This window comes from Pelophylax lessonae (assembly GCF_965119305.1).
Source record: "Pelophylax lessonae genome assembly, chromosome: 3".
NCBI classification, from domain to species: domain Eukaryota; kingdom Metazoa; phylum Chordata; class Amphibia; order Anura; family Ranidae; genus Pelophylax; species Pelophylax lessonae.
This window is the reverse complement of record NC_138770.1, coordinates 370,810,454-370,826,503: the sequence shown is the minus strand read 5'-3', so window position 1 is coordinate 370,826,503 and position 16,050 is coordinate 370,810,454. Positions and strand designations below refer to the sequence as shown.

General features: G+C 50.0%; 1 protein-coding gene across 2 annotated transcripts in view; it reads left to right on the top strand.

Annotated features, from left to right (window-relative positions):
• MDN1 (midasin AAA ATPase 1) overlaps positions 1-16,050 on the top strand; it is a 902,759-nt gene that overhangs the window by 308,966 nt on the left and 577,743 nt on the right. For both annotated transcript variants that reach the window (XM_082250237.1, XM_082250236.1), the window contains exons 27-28: positions 8,262-8,403; positions 8,487-8,621. In XM_082250237.1, the coding sequence (XP_082106363.1) occupies positions 8,262-8,403; positions 8,487-8,621 (277 nt within the window). The remainder of the gene's footprint in view (positions 1-8,261; positions 8,404-8,486; positions 8,622-16,050) is intronic.

The window sequence follows — 16,050 nt, the reverse complement described above, 5'->3', positions numbered from 1 at the left end:
TATTTCTGCTGGGTGCAGAGTCCTCTCCTTCTTTGCTGAGGATCGATTAGGTTCTCTGTTACGGACGACCGAGTGGTGCTGTCGGGTGTCCCTTAGCAGTATTTTTATCTTTTCGTGTGGGCTCCCCCAAATGACTCATGGCGTCTTTGGAGCACATTTCCCCACCTGATTCCTCCTCAGGCTATGGGGCCCTTTGGGTCCCACCCATCCGTTGATGCACTGACGGCGGCCGTGGAGTTCTTTGTATCCCAGTTGGAGGTGGTTTTTGGGCGACGGGCTAGCAATAAGCGCCCCTTCCTCACCTGTCTCCTCAGATCCTGAATCTTATTTTACCACTGCGGACGTGGGTCACTCTATGGGGTCTGCGTCAACGCGCCCTGAGTTCTCAGGTTTTGAAGATGATTCCGCCACTTCTTCAACTGCGCATGAAAAGGCGCTGGTGGATGCACAGATGTATCTCTGCGTGAGACCTTAAAAATGGAGGACGCAGCTGAAGCTGCAATGGAGGCGTCAGTTCCCTTTGGCACTCACAAACCATTCAGCGCAGCAAAGGTGTTTCCTTTCCCCGCATATTTTGACAGAATTGTCGCTAAAGAGTGGGAATGGCCAAAACATCACCTTGTGGTCCGTGAGCGATTTACTATGCGGTACCCCCATGAGGAGTCCCCTCTAAAAAGTGGATGGTTCACCGGTGGTGGAGCCTCTGGTCTCCAGATTGAACAAAGCAACCATAAATCCGGTTAAAGAGTCCCCGGCCTTTTAAGGACCCAGCGGACAGGAAGGTGGAGGCAGTGGCCCGCAATATGTACACCTTGGCTGGTTCGGCACTGAGGCCGGTTTTTACCATTGCATTGGTGTCGCAAACTGACCGAGTGGGGTTGGCTTTTACGCCGTGACCTGGAGGGGTGAAGCAGCTCCCCCCTGCCTTTGCTGAGCTGGCGGACCAGTTGGTCCAGGGACTGCAGTTTATCTGTGATGCCTCTTTGGATGCGGCTCCCCTAGTAGCTAGGCTCTGTTTCGTCAGTTGTCCTTAGGCGTATTTTTTGGCTCAAATGCTGGTCTGCGGACCAGACTTCCAAAAAAGCCTTGACTGATTTTCAAGGCGATCACCTGTTTGGAGCTACCGTGGATGACCTCATTAAGGGTCTCACAAGGGGGAATAGTACCTTTCTTCCGCAGGCTACTAAAGGCAAGGACCCTCGTCAATGTGGGCCATCCTTCTTGTCTCCTAAGTTTTCTTGTTTGGCAAGTCGAGAGCGAGCTCATCCAAAATCCAGACAAGGCTCTTTGCTCAGCTTTAAGGTGCGCCCTCACTCGTATCGGGGAAGGGGGGACGTCTTGCTCTTACCCCCCAGGAAGGTTCTTTCCTTCCAACTTGGGCCTGTCCCAGGACCGCTTACAGGGTCAGTTTGGGGTGGTACAAGACCTGTTACTTCAAGGGGTGATTGTCCCAGTTCCTACATCAGGGTTTTTGCCAGTGGCGGCCAGTCTATAGGGGGCGCAGGGGCGCCACCCCCCCAATCTCCGTGGCCCAAAAAAAAAAGGAAGAAAAAAAAAATACAGGGTCATCGGGCCGCAGAGCAATGCGCCCGACACTCCCCACTTTCTGTATGTCCTAGCTGTGATTGGTCCAGTCTCCAGCCTGGACCAATCATAGAGGACATCCCAGGTGACGTCGCGTGGGGGGCGGTGCGTGCATTAGTCACGCACCGTCCCGACGTCAGCACGCTGGTCTCTGCATTGAAAGGGGCATGTATACTGGTCACTACATTGATCTGGTAGAAGCGGAAAATATGGGCCAGGAGGGAATAAGTGGAGCTTAAAGAGGTTGTAAACCGATAATTTTTTTTTCTTCTTTTCTTTACATCCTGAAAGATAAAGGCATAATGAGCTAGTATGCATCGCATACTAGCTCATTATCAAATACTTACCTTAGAACGAGCCCTCGCCGCGCCGCTCTCTTACCTCTGACGGGCGACATGTACAGTCGCCCGTCTTCCGGGATCGCGGCATCCGGCCATCTGATTGGCCGGAGCCGCGGTGACGTCACTCCCGCGCACGCGCGCGGGAGCCGACGGTCACGGCACAGGGCTCTGAAGGAACGGCACGATCTGCCGTTCCTTCAGAGCGCATGCGCCAGTGACGTCACTGGCTGCATCAAATGTAAATATCTCCTAAACGGTACATGTTTAGGAGATATTTACAGTACCTATAGGTAAGCCTTAACATAGGCTTACCTATAGGTACAACTTCCTGAGGAGGGTTTACTTCCTCTTTAAGTCAGCGAACGTGTGCAGGTCAGCTCCCTGCAATAATTGTGGGAGATAGAGAATTCCCCTGCCGCTCCACAGCGCAGAATCTGGCAGAGACCAGAACTCCGCCATGGCTGCGTTATGCCACAGGGGGGTATGGGTGTGAAGCGCCGTGTACATCATTCTATCCATCACCACCTCCCACACCCTACTGTAGTGATAGAGCATAGGTCTCACCCAAAATCTCAGAGCCTCGAAAAGTAAAAGTCAGCGGGAGGACCTGTCACTTGCCCCAGTTAATTTGTAAACCGGAGTATTTACCGAGACGCTTTATTAGAGATGAGGCCGTAGTCGAGGATGTTTCTGGGTCTGCGAGATACAATAACGTATCCTGTGCATACATACTAATTTTTTTAGTCAAGTGGCCCATGCACAGTCCACGGACACCAGGGTGACTCCGAATGGCTATGGCTAGTGGTTCGGCTGCCAATGCGTAAAGTAGGGGGGAGAGTGGACACCCTTGTCTCGTTCCCGTGGTAAGCGGGAACGACGTGGAAGTCTTGCCATTTGCCAAGACCTTGGCAACCGGAGCACTATAAATCAGTTGGACCCACTTAATAAACCGCGGTCCGAATCTAAATCTCTCCAGGCACTCCCATAAGAAGCTCCACTCCACGGAGTCAAAAGCTTTGGCCGTGTCCAGTGTCACCACCACCCAACTACCTGAGTTCTCGTGCCGAGCTTGTATATTCATAAATAATCTACGAAGGTTAAAGGAGTTGTTTTTGCCTGGCATGAAGCCTGACTGGTCTTTATTAATTGGGGACAATATTACCTGGTTCAGATGGATAGAGAGAATTTTGGCCAGTATCTTAACATCTACCTGTAGGAGTGAGATGGGACGATAAGATTCTGGGAACTGGGGGTCCTTGCCTGGTTTAGGGATTAACACGATCAGTGCATCACCCATAGACGCAGGGAGCGTGGATTCCTCAAAAATTGCATTAAACAGTGTTAATAGCTGTGGCAGGAGAAGTAATTGGCGTAAAACTCAACGGGCAGCCCGTCTGTTCCCGGGGATTCAGATCTGGGGAACCTGGATACGGCCGCCGAATTCTCCTCCGTAAGCGGTGCTTCCAACATTGCCATTTGCTCCTCCGTAAGTCTGGGGAACGCCACCCCGTCGAGTAGCAGCCGCATATTGGTAGGGTCACTAGGAGCTTGAGAAGTGTAAAGGTACTAAAGAAGGAGCGGAACCGGTTCGCTACCTCTTGTGGGTCCTTCAGGGGGTCTCCTGTAACAGTCTGTAGTGAAATGACAACTGGTGGTCTGTCTTCAGTGTACCAAGTAGGCCAGCAATTTCCCGGCCCTCTCCCCATGCTCAAAGATTTTCTGTCTTTGAAAAAACAGTTTTGATTTGGCCTGCTCCAACTCCACCTGGGCGACAACTCCCGTTAGCGTTTGAAGTAGTGCGGAGCCTGCCTTATGGTGTTTTGTCTTGGATATTAAGGTAGCTCGGGCATGGAGTTTAAATGCCTCCCACACCGCCAGGGGGGAGGCCGAACCCACATTATCTCCAAAGAACTGTCCCCACTGAGCGTCCAATAAGGCCTCTTGAGGCAGTAGGGACAACCAGATCGGGCGAAGGCGCCAGACCAGAGGCGACCTGTCATGTGGTAACCGGATTGTCACCCAGTAGGGACTATGATCGGACAAGGATCTGGGGAATAACCCCACAGACGCCAGTCTAGGAAGCAGGGTTTTAGACAGCAGAATGAAATCGATTCGGGACATTGAACGGTGAGTGGTTGAAAAGCAGGAGAATGCCTGCTGCAGGGCAAACTTGGCCCTCCATGTGTCCACCAAGCCCACACTCTCCACCAGGCGGGCAAATCGGGTGGAGGCAGGAGGCTGGGCCATACGTGGACCCGTCTGGAGCCTGTCCAAGCCCGGGTTCATCACAGTATTGAAGTCCCCCAGCCAAACTGCAGGGGTCCCCGGATACTGTGCCATATAGGACAGGCCCTCTGTAACCAGGGTCATGGCGAAAGGCAGGGGGCACATAGAAGGCCAAAATCAACCAGGGTTCCCCAAATATTAAGGCATGCAGGAAAATAAATCGTCCCTGAGAGTCAACCCGAGATCCCTGGAGTTGGAAGTGAACAGACTTGGCGAGTAGAATCACTACTCCCCTGGAATGAGAGGTGTATGCTGAATGATACACCCAGCCAATCCAGGGGCGCTTAAGCGACAAGTGCATACGGCCCTCTAGGTGAGTCTCCACCAGAATTAGAATATCGGCTCTGTGTTTTTTAAGATTGGTGAAGGCCGCAGAGCGTTTGACCTTATCTCTGAGTCCCCTGACATTCCATGTCAGTAATTTTATGGTGGCCATAGGCGGAAAAGTATAAGTGGCAGCTGAGAATTCACAGGGATCCCGGGGCACACTCCACCGCAGGGCAGTCTGAAGTGCAGGAGCAGCAACAGACCAATCAGGAGAATGGTCCCACATCCTGCAATATTCAGACTCCCATTGGCAGCACAGTCAAATGTAATTGCATCAAATAGACAAAAATTATGCACAGTCCAATAAACAATAACAACCCCTCACCCCGCCCTGCACCCACTCCAACTTGTGCTGGCATAAAATCCCAAAAAACCCAAAAACAAGGTCCCTGTTGCAACCAACAAACAAAGAGGGGTAAAGGTCCATCCACATAGCAGCCAAAGGTGCCCAACGGGGCACGGCAAAAATGTACATACAGCGGATCTCTGATTGTGAAATGGGAGAAAAAATGAAAAAATTAGTGAAAACAATAGGTGGGAAAGCAACACAGGGACTGCACACCTGGCCCAAGCAGGTGTCAGGGGCGAAAAATCGCTGGATGGCATGCCGTAGACACGCAGTTCAGGTGGCGTGGTAGATCGCAGCTGGGCCTAGGCTCTGTCAGTGCCATCTGTAATGAGCCCTCACAGCAGGCTAGGGCAGTACAGCACAGTGTAACAGCAGGTAGGGGCTTAAAGTCGAATGAGGTATCCATCCACATCAGAGTCAGCGAAGCCATGGTAGAACTGGTGAGGGGGAAAGACAATAGGACCAGCAAGTGTTATCATTTAGAAGTTATGGCAGCTCTGAAAGTAGCCGGCATTCTAAGGTGGGCAAAATGGTTTGTTCCAGCCCCCTCCGCTGTACACTTTCCTGGGGTGGAAAACTGACAGGCGGATTACCTCAGTCAGCAGGCGTTGGACCAAGGGTAGTGGTCCCTTCATCCAGAGGGGTTTCAGAAGTTGTGTCTCCGATGGGGCATTCCCAAGGTTGATCTGTTGGCGTCCTGGCTCAACAGAAAGGTGCAGAGGTCACGGGATTCTCTGGGGGACCCCACAGACATACTGGTGGCCCCGTGGGGTCCGTATCATCTGATGTATGCCTTTCCTCCTCTCAAGCTTCTGCCAAGACTTTTACGCAGGATCGAGGTGGAAGGGATTCCGGTCATTTTAATGGCCTGGACTCGCCTCGCTGGGCTTAGTACGCCGATCTGGTGCAGCTGGTCACCGATGTTCCTTGGAAGCTTCCTACAAAGGAGGATCTGCTTTCCAAAGGACCAATCTTCCATCCTGCTTTACAGCCGCTGGCTTTGACGGTTTTGCTGTTACGTCAGGTACTGATGGATAGAGGTTTGTCTGAGTCGATGATTCCAATGCTGTTAGGAAATCTGCTTCTAGGAAGATCTACCATTGTACGTGAAAGACATACATTGCGTGGTGTGGGTCTCTTGGAGTTCATCTTTGTTCTTTTTCGGTTGCTCGAATCTTGATCTTCAATGGGGAGTTGAGCAGAAACTGGCCTTGAGTAAAATCAAGGGCTTAGTGTCGGCCTTTGCTGTCTTCTTTCAACGGCCCTTAGCCACACGCTTCAGGGAGTTAGGCCCTTGGCTCCTCCAGTGCGGTCTCCGTTGCCGCATTGGCACCTCAATTTGGTGCTTTGTCCTCCAAAAGTCCTCCTTTGAGAACCCTTTTTGAGATTCCCCTGCTTTCTCTGTCCCAGAAGGTGGCCTTTTTGGTTGCTATCACCTCTGCACACAGGATGTCGGAATTGGCGGCGTTATCCTGTCACTAACCTTACTTGGTGGTGCACAAACATTAGGGGGTTCTTCGACCCTGTCCATCGTTCCTTCTAAAGGTGGTCTCTGATTTTCATTTGAATGAAAACATTGTGTTGCTTTCCTTATTTCTCAGGCCAAAATATCCAAAGGAAATTGCTTTGCAATGCCTTGGATGTAGTCCGGGCGATTTGGGTGTAACTGGCAGCTACGGAGTCTATTAGGAAATCAGACTCACTTTTGTGCTCACGGATGGGCCTCGGAAAGGGTTGTCCGCTTCCTCTGGGACCATTTCCAGATTGAACGGTGGTTCAGGCCTTTTCTATCAAAGGTCAAGTTCCTACTTTTCTTGTCAAGGCGCATTCTACTTGGGCGCTCAGGACCTCCTGGGCCCTTCCGTCCGGGGTCAGTGATGCGGGTTTGCAAGGCGGCCTCCTGGTGGTCGGTGCTTACTTTCTCAAAGTTCTATTAAGTGGATATGTTGGAATCTGCAGATGCTCCCTTTGGCTGCAAAGTTTTGCAGGCTGCGGTCTAGAGGACTTTTGTCCTCTTTGAGGGTGTATTGTTTTTTTTCAGGGGAGCTCCAGTTTTGGTTAATCGGTTTGCCTGGTTGGCTATAGTTTGCCTTGGGAATTTTTTTTTGTTCCCACCCCTCATTTTTAACACTGCTTTGGAATTCCCAATGGTTAAGAAGATCACGGGTTTTGTTCGCCAATGAACAAAAGGGAAAATGGGATTTTTGACTTGTAAAATCCATTTCTCTGTCATTGACGGACAGAGCACCACCCCTCTATGTATTTGTAATTCTTCTGACACTGCTTGTTTAACTGAGTTCCTATAGCAGAGAGAGGGATTATACGCCCTGGGACTGCCCATAGGTGTAGCCAGACTTTTTTTCAGCCTAGTGTCCTACTCCTGTAGGTGGCAGTATAAACCAATAGTTAAGATCATTATGTGTCTGTCAATGAACATCAGAGAAATGGATTTTACGGTAAGTCAAAAATACAATTTGGGATGCCAAAAGTCTAAAGGCCAATCAGACAAGCAGGAGTTTATATTTCTGGGGTGCATTATTTTTGCTATTGGTGTACAGTACACCTTCAGGTAGCCACATTGCGTTGCATTTTACAGAAAATTAGATTGCTGCAGTGAAAATGAAAGAATTCTTATTAACATTCACTTAACAATATTACTTGTGTGGCAATTGTATATGCTATATTTTTATTTTCAATTTTTAAAGGATTTTCCTTTTTAAAGTCAAACGCCTGGAATTAGAGCAGACTGATATGTCTACTAGAAAATTATTAATATTTGAGGAGACTGAAGGAATGAGCTGGGGGGTAACTAGATAAATTTGGGGGTCATCAGCGTAGAGATGGTATTGGAAGCCATGGAAGGCTATTACCCTTCCCAGGGAGGAGTTGTAGATGGAGAATGGGAGGTCTAAGAACAGAACCTTGGGGGGGCCCCAACAGAGAAAGGGAGAGGAGGAAGTGGAATTGTAAGGCTAAAGGTGCAGTTGGTTGAGAACCAGGCAAGAATACAGTGACAGGAGGAGGGGATTAAAGTAGTCTTTTTAGTACTTACCTCACACCTGCTCTGGTGCTTTCTTCACATGCCCAATGCTCTCTGTGGATCTTGTAATCCTGTGCAATATAGGGACATTAACTTTTTATTTTTTTGTATGCCGAGGAAGCTGGAGTGTGATCTGACCTGGTCATAGCATATAGAGTAGGCTGCAGGGGATAGGTTTCAGTGCTAAAGGGAACCTACTGGAATGAAGAATAAGGTATTTATCTTATTCATGCACCCTAAGACAGAACGAGCACTTAACCTTTGTGGGGGGTGCTATTTTAAGGATGGATTTTTTGAACATTCCAGCCTTAATATTTCCTGATTTGTATTTCAGTCTCTTAGAAGAGGATCCTCCGTATTTGCAGGAAAGCATGGCTTTATTACGCTCCGTGATCTCTTCCGCTGGGCTGAGAGATACCGTCTATCTCAGCAAACAAACCATGAATATGACTGGCTTCAGCACTTGGCAAATGATGGTATGAAAATATCTTCCTTTGTTATACAATGCAAAATCATGATGGTGAAAGGTTCATAAGTTAACATACTTTATTCTCTTTAGGTTTTATGCTGCTAGCTGGAAGAGTAAGGAAGCAGGAAGAAGTAGATGTTTTACTGAAGGTCCTAAAAAAGTGTTTTAAGAAGGAGGTGGTGCCACAAGCCCTCTTCTCCGCAGAAAATGTTGAGAAGCAATTACGTGAGTCTATAATTTTTATGAACCAACAAAACATTAATTGCACTTAATTCTGTGCTCTCATTGTTTTTCACCAACCTAAGGGAAACATATGAGAAATACATAGGTTGCCATTTATCTCCTTCAGAAAGTACTAGTTGCCTGATTGTTATGTTTTATTACTTTAAGCTCAAGATTCAGAACAAGTATTATCACTTTTGACTTATTGATAATTATTTTTAAAGTATTAAGTCCAAGCTGCTAGAATTTTTAGGAATAGGACAAGCTATATTGGCGCCCATATTGGTTTCATGATGGGTGCACTTGAAACGAAAGTGATTGTAAATGATCACCTTGTAAAACAACCTATTTAGTTTAAAATCAAAATAAAAGGCAAAACATTTGTGTATACATATAAAAAAAATTACAAATACCTTTTTCTCTTGCGTCCTCCGTCAGTCGCAGCCCCTCATACAGCCTTTTTGAGTGGGTAATGGCGCCCTCTGCAGGAGCAAGATAGGCAGTTTTAAATGTTAATAAAAAACTTTATACACTTAGGCACACCTCCAGGGGGCCGTCCCTCAGCCATTATCCGGACCCAGTTACCACTGTCCTTCAGTTTTATGCTGCCTAGCGTCAGGAGTAGGCTAGGTCTTCCCTGCTGGGACCTAGTGTCTCAGTTTCTTAGTTTTTTTTTTTTTCTTAAAAAGTGATTTTTTTTCTTAGAAAATAGCTTTTTATTTCTCTCATTATCGCTATTTAGTCAGGGATTTCCTGGAGGACTACAAGCTACAGCAGAGCTGGGCCTCGCACTGGATAATATAGATCCTTATGGAGTCCCAGCCTGCCACCGAGTTTCGCAGGTCATTGGTGCACGCTGGCATCGCAACGACAGTGCCCTTTGAGATGCGGACGAGCCTGCGCAGTCTTCTTTGCCGGGATGTCTCAAATCTCAACACCTGTGAGTTGCTAGCATCCTTTCTGGCTGACGGCACCCCCACAGGGTGGGAGGTGTTCCATATCAGATCGGTGCCCGCGTTCGCTGGACTGGTCAGTGCTACTACCCCTGGGTCCCCATAACGGGTGCTATTATCTGTGGGGATGTTCTGTGGGCCCACTTTTAGGGGATGGCAGTACATGGTGGCTTCTGTGGTATCCCCCTCCTGGCCGTAAGGTACAGCCCCCTTCCTCCCTGCCCCTGCTGTGGGCACTCTGCAGTGCATACTGCCATGACTGGGGGGTGTGGGGGCTTAATACTTCCCGGGGTGCTCTCTGGGGTTCCCTGTGGGGGCCAACTCGTGTGGTCTTCTATTTGCCGCCCTTCGCACGGCCGCCATTTTGGGTGAGGGCAGGCTGTTTTGGAGTCTTTGTGTGGGCAGCAGCCATTTTAGCTCCTCATTTTGGCGCCAGTTTGGGCGCCATCTTGGGTGTTGGCGACCGCCTAGTAAGGGCGGCGACCATTTTGCTAGTGCTTCCTCCTATAAGTTTTCTTTCAGGCACAATTTTTTTGTGGCTCCGGGCGGCATAGGCCTCTAGTGAGTTAGGTCACTTCCTCTTTTCTCTTCACTGCAGCAGCGTGTGGCAAGTACACTGGGACACTGTGGGGTGATTTTTAACTGTTTTCTTTGGCATTTTCCTGCAAAAACTGTTTCTTCTTGTGGCTATAGCTGTTTCTAAGGAGTCTCCATGGGTGGTGCAGTTTTGTGGTGGGGGTCTGCGGGAACCACCATTTTTAAAGGGCCAGCTCTCCAAAAATGTATTAAAAATGGAGTCCGAGAATAGCAAATTCCCCACAGACCTGGTTTGTGCTTCAGGAACCCCTGAATCCTCTTCCATGGCCTCATTAGCTGCTGCTCTTGTGACTTTGGCGTCCAAAGTGAATCTGCTTATGTCTGAACGCACCTCTCAAAAACGACCTATGCCCTCCCAGTCTTCTGACTCAGAGCCTGATTTGGTTGCCACGGACAAGGTCCCCCCGGAGGGGTCCCAGTCCTCACATTCCGATGGGGAGGAGGAAGAGTCTTCCTCAACGGCGGCGCGAGAATGCGCAGCAGTGGATGCAGTTGTTTGCTCCATTAATGAGACTTTAAATCTTGAGGATAAGCCCTCTCAGTCAAGTCCCTTTGGGTTCTGCAAAGCCTAGACTTCGGGTCAGGTTTTCCCCTGCCCCAAGGAGTTTCACTAAATGTCAACGACCAATGGCGTTTCATCAAACATATGCGGGTGGTGCCTAAGCGGTTCAACTACCGTTATCCCTTTGCGGATCTTGTAGACAAGCGTTGGACGGTGTCACCCAAGGTGGACCCCACTGTTTCTAGGTTGAATCCACCTTGATGCCTGTGGAGGACTCCCCGATGTTCAAGGATCTGGCAGATAGGCATGTGGAGACGCTTTCCCGCTCCCTGCTCAAACCTGTGTTTGCTTCAGTGATGGTCTCTCAGGCTGTCACGGAATGTTCCAAGGTACTTCGGCGCACCCTGGTGGCGGAATCGGCCTCTCAGACTGCCCTTGACATGGTGGATCAAGTGACCCAGGCCGTAATGCACCTGTGTGACACGGCCTTTGGCGAGGCTCCCTTGGTCGCTTGGCTGCCTTCGGTCAGGGTTGCGGTCCGCTGTATCATTTGGCTGAAAAGCTGGTTGGCTGACCACGCTTCCAAAAAGACTGTCTGATATCCCTTATGTGGGTAGTCATCTTTTTGGGGACACTCTGGATGAGTTGATCAAGGGGCTTACGGGGCGGGGGGGTGTAAGAGTACCCTTTTGACCCAAGCCTCTAAGGGAAAATCCCCCCACGCTAGTTGGGGCCCTTCTTTTAATGCTCATCGTTGGTCCTTTAGTGCCTTCGGGCCACAGGATAAAGGAAAATCCTTCAAGACTTCAGGTGGTCACAAGAAGCCGTGGTCGGGTAAGCCCTGTCCACCTCTTTTTGGAGGGACGCCCTCATCCGTTTCCGGGGTGGGGGGGGGGAAGTCTGCTTTTCAGGAACCCTGGTTGTCTAGAATTCAGGACAGGTGGGTTCACGAACTGATTCGTTCAGGGTACAAGATCGCGTTTCGATCTCGCCCAGCAGACAGGTTCTTTCCACCAAATCTCCATCTGACTCCCGATCATTTCAGAGATCTCATGGGGGCGGTACAAGATCTTCTCACCCAAGAAGTCATTGTGCCAATACCTTCATGGGACAGGTTTAGCGTTTTTTATTCCAATCCGTTCACGGTGCCCAGAAAAGAGGGTTAAGTGCGTCCGATTCTGGACCTTAAGTCTCTGATCCGCTTTGTAAGGGTGCAGAAGTTCTAGATGGTATCCATCCGGTCGGTGGCGTCATTAAGTCCAGGGGACTTCCTACCCTCCATGGTCTTGAAGGATGCGTATCTGCACATCCCTATCTACGAGTGTCATCAGAGGTATCTCTCTCTGAGGTTGATACGTTGCCTTTTCAGTAGGTTGCGTCTTCCCACCCCACACACCTGTACTGCTTTGTGACGTCCCACTCGTGAAGGCTGTATGAGGGGCTGCGACTGTCAGGAGGACATAAGAGAAAATAGAGTTTTTGTAAGAACTTGGCTTAAAACTCTTTTCTCTGAGTCCTCCAACAGTCGCAGCCCCCGCACCTCTGGTTTTTGGATCTTGGGGTTGTTGCCTTCTGGTACTGCTTGCTACAAAACTCAAGGACAGTGCTAACTGGGTCAGGATAATGGCTGAGAGACGGCCCCCTGGAGGTGTGCCTAAGTGTAGATTAACACCTAAAACTACCTAGCTTGCACCTGCAGAAGGTGCCATTACCCACTTGTGAAGGCTGTATGAGGGGGTGCGACTGTCGGCGGAATCGAAGAGAGTTTTACGGTAAGTTCTTACAAAAACTATTTTCTCTTAAGTCCTCTGCCAGTTGCCGCCCACTCATACAGTCTTCACTTATGGGTATTGACCTCTTATCCACAGGAGTAAGCTAGGCAGAAGATTTTGTTAGAAACATTCACAAAAAGCTTTGCATAGACACACCTATAGGGGGCTGTCCCTCTGGTCCAATACCCCCCTGCTAGCAGCATTCCCAATTCAGTTTGTCTTTTGCTTAGTTAGGAGAGTAGGCAGGCTTCCCTTAGCTGGGGCTACAGTCTCAGCCTTTTTCTTCTGTTTTTTTCTTCATTTTTTTATTTCTGCAAAGTGTGTTTTCTTTACACCGATAGCTTTTTATTTGTTCCTGCGCTTAGTCAGTCTTCGGAAGACTACAGCGTTTGCGGAGCTGGGAATCGGACTGGTTATTCTAGAGCCTTACAGAATCCCTGCCTGCCATCGAGCGTTTAGCAGGCTATGCGTAGCGTCCTGTTCAGCTGACGGCACCCCCACCCGGGGTGGGAGGCTTCCCTTCCCACAGCGGCACCCACGCTTTTCCTGGATTAATGAGTACCATGCTGCCCCTCTATCTATATATTTTGGGGGTTGTATGTGGGCCCTCTGTATGGGGATAACAGTCTGGAGTCTGTGGTATCCCCCTTATGTCTGTATGTATGGTTCCCGTGTGTCCCTCACGTTCCCTGCGGGGGCGCTATTGCGGTCATGCCTCGGTGTGGGGGTTTGCGGGGGTCCCTGAGTCCCTCGGTAGTGCTTGTACAAAATCCTTGTAGTGAATTGGTGCCCTTTCGGGCGCCATCTTTAGTGTTGGCAATGTAGTTTCCCATGTGCTCGGCGGCCATTTTCCCGAAGCCTCCCCCATAGACTTACATTGGCAACCATTTTCTTTTGGCTCAGTCCCATGTTCAGCCTCTAGCAGCGTGACATCAGTTCCTCTCTGCAAGCATTCTGATCGAGCTGGCATTGTGGTTTGTATGGATACACTTCTGGGGGGCTTTTCTGCTATTTTTCTGGGATAATATCTTTGCTGGCTGTTATATTCTTTTCAGTATTTAGTAGCACAGGCTGCCTCATTCCGGTGCTTTGCGGTGGGAACCGCCGCTATAGCTTATTTAAAGGGCCAGCGCCATAAAATTTCTAAGTGTGTTTTTATGGAGTCCCAGGACTGAAAATTCCCCCCAGCTCTAGTGGAGGGTTCAGGTACTCCTGAATCCTCAGCGATGGGCTCCCTTACTGCTGCACTTGCGACTTAAGCGTCCAAAGTGGATCTGTTGATGTCTGAGCGGGCTTGTAAGAAAAGAACCAGGCCTTCTCATTCTTCTGATTCAGAGCTAGCTATGGTTGCCATGGACAGTGTACCCCCTGAGGGGTCTCAGTCCTCTTAGTCGGAAGGGGAGGTGGAGGAGGGTCGGCCAGGGAACGCGCTGCGATGTCTGCTCTCATTAGTTCTGTTAAAGATACGCTGCATTTGGAGGATGAGCCCCACCCGCCGGGTAAGCAAGCGGTCTTCCTTTGGGACCCAGAAATCGGTTGAGGTATTTCCCTGTCATGCCGAGTTTCACGAAACAGTGAACGAGCAATGGCGCAATTTAAAGCGCAATTTTGTGGTGCCTAAGCGGTTTCTGTACCGTTATCATTTTGCGTCTCCCACAGATTCGTGCTGGACTGTGGCCCCTAAGGTGGACCACACGGTTTCCAGGTTAAACAATGCCACTCTGATGCCCACTGAGGATTCTCCGGTGTTTAGGGACCCGGTGGATAGACGGGTGGAATCTCTTACCCGCCACTCCTATATGGTGGCGGGTTCCTTGCTGAAACCTGTGTTCGCCTCAGTTATGGTCTCTTGGGCTGTGGTGGAGTGTACTAATTGCTGAGACGCACCCTTGTGGCTGATTCCTCCCCTCCTGCTACTCTGGAGATGGTGGACCTAATTATTCAGGCTTTTTTATACCTGTGTGACGCGGCCTTGGATGAGGCCCCTTTAGTCTCGCGCTTCTCTGCAGTCGCAGTGATAATCCATCGCATTGTGTGGTTGAAAAGCTGGTCGGCTGACCAGACTTCCAGGAAGACTGTATATGACATCCCTTATGCAGGGAATCGCCTTTTTGGGTACTCCCTGGACAAGTTGGTTAAGGGGGTCACTGGTGGTAAAAGCACACTGCTGCCCCAGGTGTCCAAGGGTAAGTTTTTCCGTGGTAAGCGAGGCCCTTCCTTTAAACCTAACCAGGGGTCCTTTCGTGCCTTTAAGGCACAAGACAAGGGCAAATCCTTCAAGGCCTCTGGTGGCCAGAAGAAGTCAAAAGCCGCCCACTCTAACACAGCGACCCAGTCCGCCTCAACCAAATGGGGCGCCCTCACCTGTTTCAGGGGTGTGGGGATGTCTGCGCATTTTTCCTGAACCTTGGCTGGCCAAAATTCAGGAAAGGTGGGTTCAGGAACTCATTTGGCCGGGGAACAAGATCGAATTTCGATCACGCCCAGCAGACAGATTCTTTCCCTCAAATCTTCATTTGACCCCAGATTGTTTCCAAGATCTCCAACAGGCGGTTCAGGATCTGCTCGCCCAGGGGGTGATCATCTCGGTGCCACATCGGGACAGATTTCGGGGTTTTTACTCTAATCTGTTCACGGTGCTCAGAAAGGAGGGCAAGGTGCGTCCAATTCTGGACTTAAAGTTTCTGAACCGCTTCGTGCGGGTTCAAAAGTTCCGCATGGAATCCCTTTGATCGGTGGTGGCCTCCCTGAGCCTGGGAGATTTCCTGGCTTCCATCGACCTCAAGGATGCGTATTTACACATCCCAATTTACCAAGGTCATCTGAGGTACCTCCGATTCGCAATTGCGGATGAGCAATATCCGTTTGTGGTGTTGCCTTTCGGTCTCGCTTTGGCTCCAAGGGTGTTTAACAAAGTATTGGCTCCTGTCCTGGCCCTGTTGCTGGCGCAGGGGATCACAATCCTTGGATATCTGGACGATCTCCTGTTAAGGTCGAGCTCCAACCACGGTTCAGATGTTCCAGGAGTTCCGGTGGACCATCAATTTTCTGAAGTCGACATTGTCTCCTGTTCGCCTCCCTTACCTGGGGATGGTTCTGGACTCTGCCCAGGTGAAAGACTTCCTGCCGGAGGACAAACTCTGGACTCTACAGAACGAGGTCAGGTCCCTCAGGGACAACGAATCCTCCTTGCTCAGGACCTGCATGCGGTCCCTGGGGTTGAGGGTGTCAGCCTTCGAGGCGATACCGTTTGCACAGTTCCACACGCGATCTCTGCAAGCGGAGATTCTGGCCAGGTGGGACAGGCATCCTCAGTCCTTGGAAAGGAGGATATCTTTGAGCCACCAAGTCAGAGCGGATCTTCTGTGGTGGCTCCAGTCTCCGGCTCTGACGGAAAGGAAATCCTTCCGGCCGTTGTTATGGACAGTGATCACCACGGACACCAGCCTGTCGGGCTGGGGTGGCGTTCTGGGCAATTTGTCTGCCCAGGGCACTTGGTCGGAGGAGGAATCCTCTCTGCCGATAAATGTGTTGGAACTCAGAGCGATCAAACTAGGTTTGCTACGTTGGTCGGATCGTCTTCAGGGCCGCCCTATGCGGCTGCAGAC